The 11,344-nt window shown below is 45.1% G+C and overlaps 1 protein-coding gene across 4 annotated transcripts in view; it reads right to left on the bottom strand.

Annotated features, from left to right (window-relative positions):
* Nucleotides 1–2,185: 2,185 nt before the first annotated feature.
* Nucleotides 2,186–11,344, bottom strand: part of LOC142580030 (uncharacterized) — a 33,307-nt gene continuing 24,148 nt past the window's right edge. For 2 of the 4 annotated variants that reach the window (XM_075690766.1, XM_075690768.1), the window contains 2 exons: nt 9,234–9,299; nt 2,186–4,056 (listed from right to left, as the gene is read on the bottom strand). In XM_075690766.1, coding sequence (XP_075546881.1) covers nt 3,674–4,056; nt 9,234–9,299 — 449 coding nt within the window. In that variant the 3' untranslated portion in view covers nt 2,186–3,673. The remainder of the gene's footprint in view (nt 4,057–9,233; nt 9,300–11,344) is intronic. The other 2 variants (XM_075690767.1, XM_075690769.1) reach the window with 2 other exon arrangements.

Below are 11,344 nucleotides of genomic sequence, written 5' to 3'. Positions count from 1 at the left end.
CGCATTCCATTAGGATGTGCTGCATGGCGTCCGGAGGTTTACTGCAGTGTGCACATGCCTCGTATAACTGCGAATATTTACCTCTATGTTTTTTGTCCTCAGCCAACCAGCTCAAACCTCAAATAGCCAAGCACTTCCCTTCATGTTATCGTAGCTTTTCCCTTCTAATTTCTTATTTTCTCATTCTTGTAAATCTCCACTCTTTTTTTGTTTCCATTCTTTCCATCCAATTCGCTGTCTGTTTCTCGCACTTTGTTTCTGATTACTCTTGGTTGTCAGTCTACAATGCCAATTACCCTGTACTTGGTTGCCCTACTTTCTTGACCTCTTCCTCCATTCTCTGTCCATGCTTTTTAGGTACAGATACTTGCGCACTTTAGTGGCCGATTTATTTTGATCTATGTTCCCGAGTCTTCAAAACTGATTTTGCTCTGCGCTTCAAACGAGGCCCAACTCATGTCCCCCTGCACTGCCCCATTAGGTTCGTTCAATCTGCCTGCACCACTGTGAACCAGTTCATGGCGGTTCACGAGAAGCTAAAAAATTGTGCAGCTTACTTTCTGCAGTACAGGCACAGCGCGAAACTTGAAATGAATGCCAAGATTCAGATGTGGTGCAGGCGTTACACCCGACTAACGTGTGCAGAATGCGCAAGTTTCAGAGGTCCTGAACTGCTGGTATGATCGGCTTCTCTATAAGTACACCCATGCCTGCACAGTCACGGCAGACATACGTAAGTGGAGTTTCAATGGTGCTTGCGGCCGTGTGCTACGTCTGCTGTGCTGCTGCTTTGCACCTGTACACCTGCACCAAGTCGGCACCAAAAGTAGAGAGGGTGCAGCAAAATGATGAACCAGCCCTGCACCTCTCCTTCACCTTTGAAACGAACGGCGTGGTTCAAAGGGCGCCGTTGCTGCACCTCTGAAACGAATGGCAGTGTGCAACACCGCGCATACTGGTTCAGATGGTGCAGGTGAATTGAACGTACCTATGAATGGTCTTGCCATAGGCAACCAAAGCCAACCAGCCCTGCCAATCTTTGGTTAACTTCCATCCCCGACAATATATCTCATTTCAGGCTCAGAATAGCACTTGCGAACGTCAGTGTTGGCACCATGACTCATTTCCAGATTCCACGCACCACCTCATATTTACCGTGGCCCTAAAGTGTCTAATATTTAATCAGTTGTGCATTAAAATGTTCTGGTCTGCCACATTAGCTGGAACTGTGAACTTCCCGATTCAGCACTTTTGTTGCAGTTTTGTTGGTGGCACTAGGTGAAAATTTTGTATGCATTCCAAATATGGTATTTCTTCCTTCCTTTGCAGTTTGTCATTGTGATTACAGTGTATTACAATAACAAATTACCACAGCTGCTGTTTGAGCTATGCGTCCTTAGATTAGAGTATGGTTCGAAGATTAGATCGACTTTATCTTGTTAACAGTGAAAAATAAATAGTAAATTTCATACGTCCTGCAGTGTTCCTCTTCGTGTTATTACAAAAGTATGCATTGAGATTTCGAATTCAGACATCTAATTGTCACATCAAAAACCACAACTTCATAGCTTTAGTACCTTCCCACAAAAAAGGGCACAAGTAGGATCAGAATTCTGAATATTGCTTAATTTTTGTCACATAATTGGGAAAGCTCAAAGGCATATATCAATGAAATTTCATGTAGGAAACGAAAATTCCTTTGACTATAACTTCTCCAAAATTTGGCTTCTTTTAGCATAGAGTTGCTGGGCTGTTCACAGCAGCAGTTGCTATATTTGACAATCTTTAAAAGCAAATTAGCCAGAAAGTGAAAATTCAACAGTTTGCTACGTCTAGAAAATAAAGATGTCCTAAAGCTACAGAGAAAGCTGAAATGCAGCAAGCGCAGTAGTTTCTTCTAAATATGGTCACAATTGAGACAGCAAAAACCGTGTATCTGATGCATGTTCTTGGACATTTCTAAATCATAAATCCATCTATCATATATACATAAATATAGGATCTACAAGAATAAAGCTTCACAATGATATATACGACAGCTTTATATCCTTATTAGAAGAGCTGCCACAGTTGCTCCAAAAGTAATGAAAACTGAGGGCTCGTATCGCCGGTGTGGGTCTGCCATCTTAACGCAGCTGTCCCACAGCCTTGTCCAACAACACCATTCCAGAAAACAGATGCTAAATAACCTTTTAAATGAATATTTACTTCACTCCATGAAATACAAGAGCAACACAGTATACCGTCGCCGCTTGGCACATACATAACAGGGCGGGAGTGCAATACAGAAAACTAAGTAATCTGTTTCACATCATAAAAATGCAAAGCCGATACACTTGCGACCTATTTTACACACTGCAAGCAAGCTGGAAGACATTGCCAAAATAATGCCATTAGGCAATCAACAATACATAACTTGGAGAAAAAAAAATGGAATGTTGCAGCCTAAAAAAAGAGACATGTAACAAAACACTTCATGTTTCACAAAAAAAAGAAGAGACTAGTAGACTTGTGCCACTTTCTGCACAAATAATGCATATTTTTGTCGTAACATATCTGGTGTTTTCGGGCCGCGCTACGGGTCTCTCATTAACTAATAACTCGAGAAGTCTATCCCCTCCCCCTCTCACTTCCTCTAGAGGTGCGACCTCTATCATACCTCTGAGGAGGGTGCTACCACCTAGTTTATTACATAAAATGACATGCTTTTTCACTGTAAGCAAGAGCAGTGCCGGCTCTGAAACGCCAAATATTTCTTTAAACCTTAGGTTGGTACTCAAAGCATCGTTAACGTTAATCCTTTCGGCAACATGCCGATCAACCACATAATCAAAAACCACCTAGGGTAACCCCCTCCTGACCACTACGTTGATTTGTACTTAATCCGCAACCCTTCCCCCTATCATTCCGCAAGCTTACCCACTGCCTTCCGTGCCTGCTTTTATATCCGTTATGTCTCCAATCGGCAACACACACAAAGCAGCCTTTCCAAGACCACCATTTTGCTTTGCACGCATATCTACACCCCCTCACCCAACGACCATTCCACAAGCTGACTTCCACAAGCACCCACATCTGCTTTTGTCATTTATGTATCCAATTGGCAGGACACACAAAGTAGTCTTTGCGAGACCACTACATCGCCCTGCACTGAAACCTGCAGCCTCACTCACTCACTCAACCATTCTGCAAGCTAGTTCCTGGTTTTAAAGGCTTAGTGCATGTGTTGATATTGCACATGTGACAGAGCTGATGCGAGGTAAACACATGCACTAAGCCTTTAAAACCAGGAACTGGCTTGAGTAATCTTCCCGAGACTACCACATTGTGCACTGCATCGTACTTGAGCTCCTTCCTCTTAGGCACGTGGTGAAGGTTAAACAATTGACATTGCAAAGCTGCAGGGGTTCACAATGACACTTCACAATGAATAGCATCCTGAAAGGACTGTTGCACCCCACCCAACCACCTGGAGGTGCAGCTGCACCTTCAGAGGGAACCACAAATCGGACATGCCATCACAAATGTGTCTAGAAATATATTTACACGAACTTCTTGAACTTTATCAAAGACAAATTCTTGTTTAGAGCTATTTCATCAAACACAAGTGTGCACACTCGGTCACACTTATTTCATGTTTGATGCTCGCTGAAATACTCCATACATTTAGGAATCACACCTGCTCATCCCCCAGGTTACTTATCCACCGCCTCAGAGAACGTGGTGTAGGCAAAGAGAAAATTGGTGCCAAATATTCGTAAGCTCGTGGTCCACGAAAATACAAATGCAAAGCAAACTTCCTGACCCAAGCAGGGAACCGCTTGCCATTGCCCTTCTCCTGCAGCTGCATGTGTGCACATAGAAGTTTGAAAACCTCCTCTGTCACACATGGACGGATAATTTCTAGTGCCTTCGAAATTGATGGCAGTAGCTTGCTCTGCTGCTTCCGTAACCGTGCAATGGTCCGCCGGTAGCTTGCCACCTTGGACTGCAGTCGTTGGATGGTTGTCCTAAATTTTTTTGATGGAGAGCCCCTTGCTAAACCGTTGAAAGCAACTGTAGGATGCACAAAACATGGTAAAAATTAATAAAGCCAAGTGCACAACAAGTCCTTGGTAGCATACTAATTTACTGGTGACCTCACACTCAAGAGTGCATTAAGAGACTACAAAAGATGCAAAGCAATACATGAAAATACATTTAAACAATTACAATTGTTGTGACTCACAGTCCTATTTATAAACAGAGCCATTATGACCGGAATTATAGCTAGACTAATATTTATCTCTGTCGAAGCTGTACACGCTCATGAAGCTCGATTGAATAGTAAAAAAAAAATCAAACAATATGAAGTTGCACAGTCTTTCAAACCTTCTATTAGTACAATGAGCCACACAACAGCCACTATCTAAAAGAAAGCCTACATACCGATTCACTGGCTCTCAGGTGCATAGCCAGGATATCTTTTTCGACGGGGGGGCTAAGGTTGCATTTCAGGGTGGGCTGGCTAAGGTTCCATTATTCCCAGTCAAATTTCCCATGCTTGGTGCATAATACCACTATTACCTTGAGCAGGCCCTTGGTCTGCCCCAAGGAATGTAGTACCTCATGTACTTGTCTGGGGTGAGTGTTCATAGGCAATGTGCAAAGCATCATCATCATCAGCCTGGTTACGCCCACTGCAGGGAAAAGGCCTCTCCCATACTTCTCCAACTACTCCGGTCGTGTACTAATTGTGGCCATGTTCTCCCTGCAAACTTCATAATGTCATCTGCCCACCTAACTTTCTGCTGCCCCCTGCTACGCTTCCTATTTCTTGGAATCCAGTCCGTAACCCTTAATGACCATCGGTTATCTTCCCTCCTCATTACATGTCCTGCCCATGCCCATTTTTTTTTTCTTGATTTCAACTAAGACGTCATTAACCTGCGTTTGTTCCCTCACCCATCTGCTCTTTTCTTATCCCTTAACGTTACACCCATCATTCTTCTTTCCATAGCTCGTTGCGTCGTCCTCAATTTAAGCAGAACCCTTTTCGTCAGCCTCCAGGTTTCTGCCCCATACGTGAGTACTAGTAAGACACAGCTGTTATACACTTTTCTCTTGAGGGATAGTGGTAACCTGCTGTTCATGATTTGAGAATGCCTGCCAAACGCACTCCAGCCCATTCTTATTCTTCTAGTCATTTCAGTCTCATGATCCGGATCCGTGGTCACTACCTGTCCTAAGTAGATGTATTCCCTTATCACCTTCAGTGCCTCGCTACCTATCGTAAACTGCTGTTCTCTTCCAAGACTGTTAAACATTACTTTAGTTTTCTGCAGATTAATTTTCAGATCCACCCTTCTGCTTTGCCTCTCCAAGTCAGTGAGCATGCATTGCAATTGGTCTCCTGAGTTACTAAGCAAGGCAATATCATCAGCGAATCGCAAGTTGCTAAGGTATTCTCCATCGACTTTTATCCCCAATTCTTCCCACTCCAAGTTTCTGAATACCTTCTGTAAACACATTCCGTAATGCATCAATGACTCCTGAGGTTTCGACTGAATCAAACGCTTTTTCGTAATCAATGAAAGCTATATGTAAGGGTTGGTTATATTCCGCACATTTCTCTATCACCTGATTGATAGTGTGACTATGGTCACGGCCGCTCAATGGAACGCACTTGGTGCGGCCCGTCGCGTCGGCCAAGAGAGGCGTGACGCGCCTAGTTCCCATCGCCACCGCCACAGCGCCACTGCTCCGGGACAGTTGTGGGGGGAGAGCTGTGCTCTGCCCGCCGCGGCCGCGCGGTCAGTGCTTGATTTTTTCCGATAAAGAGCTGTGTAGTGGTGTTTCACAAAATATGAATGGTAATGTCAACTGGCAATTTGCTACTGATACTAGCAGTACGTCAGCATTGCTGCAGTTGTCAGCGACAGTTTGTGTCGGAAGTCATCTATGTTAGGTGCGCTTCTTCGAGCGTTCGACACAGACGAAACCGATTATCCGCTATATTAACTTGTTGCATATAATTAGTTGGTTCGCATAAAAATGCTCGTTTTAAGAAGTCCGAACTCTGATTAGTCTGGTCCACAATTAGAGCCAATGATTAACGCTGTTTTACGTTTCTGGACATACAGAAATGTACTGCATTATAGTTCAGCCGGTTCACGGGTATATGCGGGAAATATCTTGCAAATGGGCACTACTAGCCTACATCAATGGTCGGAAAGAAAACAATAAAGCCAGAAGTCAGTAGGTTGAGTCCAGTTTTTCTTTTCATTTCAAAGTTCATGTACACAGAATCTGAAAGCGTTACAAGCGCAGAACTTTCCTCAAGAGAGGTTTATGTGTAAGCAAAATTTTTTCCACTGTCGAATTCAGGCTGCTAGCCCAGTTTGTCAACAATGGTCTTATGAGCTTGCTCAAAAATACTCTGCAGAGGTCCTCAGCGTGGTTGTGATCCTCTTTTTCACAAGTCAGCGCCGGAAATTGTGTGAAATGAGGAAGTAGTGCTGACATCAAGGTGTCGAATAGCCTGCTGGTTCGCCTCAGGTCTGAGCACTTCATGACCTTGGTGACGAAGGTGCATACATATAGGCCAACTGCTTCTATTGTTGGGTACCTTAGCCATCCATCATCAACGTTGCGGATCAATCTATAAATTGCTTCAGCTGGCCTCGCTGCTTGAAAAAGGAGTTTGCAGGAATTACAAGCCACCTGAAGACAAGCATAAAAATTTAGCTTGAAAAACGGTACTAAAAGAACATAATCTAATATATTCGTAATGAAATCAGCCACAGACATATCTCAATGTGTGTGTGTGTGTGTGTGTGTGTGTGAATTAGTCGCTTAAACAAAGGACAAAAGAATGCACGCCTAATCCAATTCTTTAAACTTGTAGAACAACTGCACCTTTTCCTCACATGCACGTGCAGCGGCACACAGCAGTTGCGCGGCATGGCACCATCTGTGCTAACGTCTGTTCACACCGTACACGATCACACACGTGTGCAGATCCAGTAGGGCAGTCGTATATCATAAAGAAACCCGCTGCGACGCGTGAGACCCACTGGCTCTGCGGCGCTCGGGCGCTCTTCCTCCTGCAAAGTGTCCCGGAGCAGTGGCGCCCCGACGGCGGAAACTGTAAACTCTCACATCACGCCCTTGCCCAGTAAAACCGGCGCGACGCGACGGGCCGCACCAAGTGCGTTTCCATTGAGTGGCCGTGCTATGGTCTATTGTTGAGCAGCCTTTATGGAATCCTGCCTGGTCCTTTGGTTGACAGAAGTCTAAGGTGTTCCTGATTCTATTTGCGATTATCTTAGTAAATACTTTGTAGGCAACGGACAGTAAGCTGATCGGTCTATAATTTTTCAAGTCTTTGGCGTCCCATTTCTTATGGATTAGGATTATGTTAGCGTTCTTCCAAGATTCGGGTACGCTCGAGGTCATGAGGCATTGTGTATATAGGGTGGCCAGTCTTTCTAGAACAATGTTCCCACCATCCTTCAACAAATCTGCTGTTACCTAATCCTCCCCAGCTGCCTTCCCTCTTTGCATAACTCCCAAGGCTTTCTTTACTTTTTCCGGCGTTACTTGTGGGATTTCAAATTCCTCTAAACTATTCTCTCTCACAGTATCTTTGTGGGTGCCACTGGTACTGTATAAATCTCTATAGAACTCCTCAGCCACTTGAACTATCTCATCCACATTAGTAATGATATTGCCGGCTTTGTCTCTTAACGCACACATCTGATTCTTGCCTATTCCTAGCTTCTTCTTTACTGCTTTTAGGCTTCCTCCATTCCTGAGAGCATGTTCAATTTTATCCATATTATACTTCCTTATGTCAGCTGTCTTACGCTTGTTGGTTAACTTCGAAAGTTCTGCCAGTTCTATTCTAGCTGTAGGGTTAGAGGCTTTCATACATTGGCATTTCTTGATCAGATCTTTCGTCTCCTGCGATAGCTTACTGGTATCATGTCTAACAGAGTTACCACCGACTTCTATTGCACACTCCTTTATGATGCCCATAAGATTGTTGTTCATTGCTTCAACACCAAGGTCCTCTTCCTTAGTTAAAGCAGAATACCTGTTCCGTAGCTTGATCCGGAATTCCTCTAGTTTCCCTCTTACCGCTAACTCATTGATTGGCTTCTTATGTACCAGTTTCTTCCATTCCCTCCTCAAGTCTTGGCTAATTCGAGTCCTTACCATCCTATGGTCACTGCAGAGCACCTTGATGAGCACGTCCACATCTTGTATGATGCCAGGGTTAGCGCAGAGTATGAAGTCTATTTAATTTCTAGTCTCGCCATTTGGGCTCCTCCAGGTCCACTTTCGGCTATCCCGCTTGAGGAAGAAGGTATTCATTATCCGCATATTGTTCTGTTCTGCAAACTCTACTAATAATTCTCCCCTACTATTCCTAGAGCCTATGCCATATTCCCCCACTGACTTGTCTTCAGCCTGCTTCTTGCCTACCTTGGCATTGAAGTCGCCCATCAGTATACTTTATTTCGTTTTGACTTTACCCATCGCCGATTCCACATCTTCAGAAAAGCTTTTAACTTCCTGGTCACCATGACTAGATGTAGGGGCGTAGACCTGTATTACCTTCAATTTGTACCTCTTATTAAGTTTCACAACAAGATCTGCCACCCTCTCGTTAATGCTATAGAATTCCTGTATGTTACCAGCTATATTCTTATTAATCAGGAATCCGACTCCTAGTTCTCATCTCTCCGCTAAGCCCCGGTAGCACAGTACGTGCCCGCTTTTTAGCACTGTATATGCTTCTTTTGTCCTCCTAACCTCACTGAGCCCTATTATATCCCGTTTACTACCCTCTAATTCCTCCAATAACACTGCTAGACTCGCCTCACTAGATAACGTTCTAACGTTAAACGTTGCCAGGTTCAGATTCCAATGGCGGCCTGTCCGGAGCCAGGGATTCTTAGCACCCTCTGCTGCGTCACAGATCTGACCACCGCCATGGTCAGTTACTTCGCGACTGCTGGGGACTGACGGCCGGGGTTTGATTGTTGTATTCAAATAGGAGGTTGTGGCCAAGTACTGCAACAGGGTGGCCAATCCTGCTCTGGTGAGCAGGATTGCAGGACTGCTCTGGTGCAAAGCATAAGATGGCACAAAGCACCAGCCAGACAAATTCCGTAACAGAGGAGTGCTAAATCCCTGTAGCCCCCTTGGCTACGCCACTGCTAGCTTTACATGAACCGAATACTTACCAGGAAGGTCTCCTCCTGAGCTTGCAGCTTTGTCAATAAAGCTGCTGGCACTTGTGGACATGCCATCTGCACAAACACGCAGAAGCACAATATTTTTCCCCACTGGCAGTATCATCCAGGTGACATGTTGCAGTGGGAACACTTTGTGCAGCAGCTCATGCATCACATGAATTCCACAAGCTACAATGCTAATGAGAACATGTCAGGCACAAGTTTGGGGTACTTCACTCACTCCCTCCCTGCCTATTCAGGCCCCGGTAATTCGCAAATTCAAATAATTCAGCGTTCCCTCTCTTCAAAAATGTACACAGCCCTATGGCAGCAAACCTTCAATAATATGGCACAAAATTGCATGTGCCTCGCCCAATTCTGAATGGAGGCAAGTGAAGGACGGTGCTGGTATACAACTGAAACGAGCTTTTGCAGCATGCTTCACTATTGTCGTCACTTTTAATGGGGCAGAAACGCCGGAAACCGCTTTTCTTTCCAAAAACTTATGAAAGGTGGCACTGCTATACAATCAAGGTACGGATTTAGAGCACACATCGTTACTGTCATCAGTGCCATGCTGGTATGTGATGTGCTACTGTGCCACTGTGATCGTTGTCATGCCTGTGCGTGTGATACTACTGTCATCACTGTGGTACTACTGTGACGCTACTGTGGTACTAGTGTCACGTCAGTGCGTGAGGTGCTAGTGTCATCTGTGTGATGTCTGTAGGTGAGGTGCTACTGTGCAGTTGCTCACTACAGTGACGGCAGTACTGGAAAAGCACACAAAGTATGCAGCCAAGGACTTAGCAACCAAAGTAAAAATTCTCAAGGCACTGAAAAATGGTGCTTCCAGAAAAGTGATAAACTAATTCGACGTTAAAAGCATACTATCGACATAAGTCAAGAATGAGACACGAATAGTGGAAGCCTTTGAGAGAGAAATTTCATTTAGGTCGAAAGCGACTACAAACTGCAGCCCACCTATCCCTGGAGGAAGCATTGTTTCGGTGGGTTACTGCTGCATGTGATGCGAAGCTACTGTTGAGTGGGCTACTTATCTGTGCACGAGCAGAGAACTATGTCTTACAAATAAATAATGATTTGTTCAAAGTGCCGGAGGGTTGTTTAGTGCATTTTAAGGACCGGCATGGCCTTTTGTTTAGGACCGTGTACGGGTAGAGGGGTGAGGCGGATGAAGTTGATGATGAATGGCAAAATGTCAAGCCCAAAGAGCATGTGGGAGCCTAGGGCCCAAACATCTTTAAAGGGCCCCTGAAACGGTTCAGACAAATTTTGTAGACGCGTAGGGTACAGCTTAAGTAGAACATTCGCACCACAATTTAAGTGAAGCGTTACGTATTAATGGAGCTACAAGCGATTAGAAGTTACCCTTCTCCCCAGCCATGCTTTTCCTCCTCAACTCGTTCGCCGAGTGAACGGGGCTAAGCTCCGCCTTCACTGGTCCTGCGTCACGATGCGACGTCACATCGTCCACTTCCGGTGGTTTTGGAGCCCGCCCCCGCCCGCGCGAAACCTCTCCGCTAGCCGCTTGGCTGTCGACCCCAAGCGAGAGCTATCGAAGCAGCGTGCGTTGCGAGCATTTTGTCGTAGCGCCGAACGTGTCTGGTATTCCGTTAACCACAGGCAAGCTGGTCATTTCGGCAAATGACTGGAGGCATAAACTCAAGCTGATGAAGGAACTTTGGCGTAGACGTACGTGAGCAGCCTGATCGGTCTGCACGGTCCAGACACTTGTTGGCGCAGCGCTTAACCAGCCAAACAAAGCGCTAATATTGCTCTAACCAAGTGTAAAACATTTTAAACATTTATAAAAACAATGTGTTGATGATTACACTCCTGCGAAAAATACGCACCAGCAGCAAAGAAGAATACGCTTCGTTCCTGCTACTGTGCATGGTTGAGCTCTATGCCACCAGGTGGCTGCACCGTGCAGACCATTCACATTTGCCCTTCTGCTCATCTCGGCTCGTCCTGTTATGGCACAGTCAAGCGGCCAGACCCTGTCTCCTTGCGCTTACGTTTGCCCTAATACGGGACTCGCGAAACGCTATTGCGTTAGTAATCTTCCGGTGTAAAGTGACGGCCACAAACGCGCA

This window comes from Dermacentor variabilis, chromosome 4, assembly GCF_050947875.1.
Source record: "Dermacentor variabilis isolate Ectoservices chromosome 4, ASM5094787v1, whole genome shotgun sequence".
Taxonomy (NCBI): domain Eukaryota; kingdom Metazoa; phylum Arthropoda; class Arachnida; order Ixodida; family Ixodidae; genus Dermacentor; species Dermacentor variabilis.
This window is presented reverse-complemented; position numbering and strand designations above follow the sequence as displayed.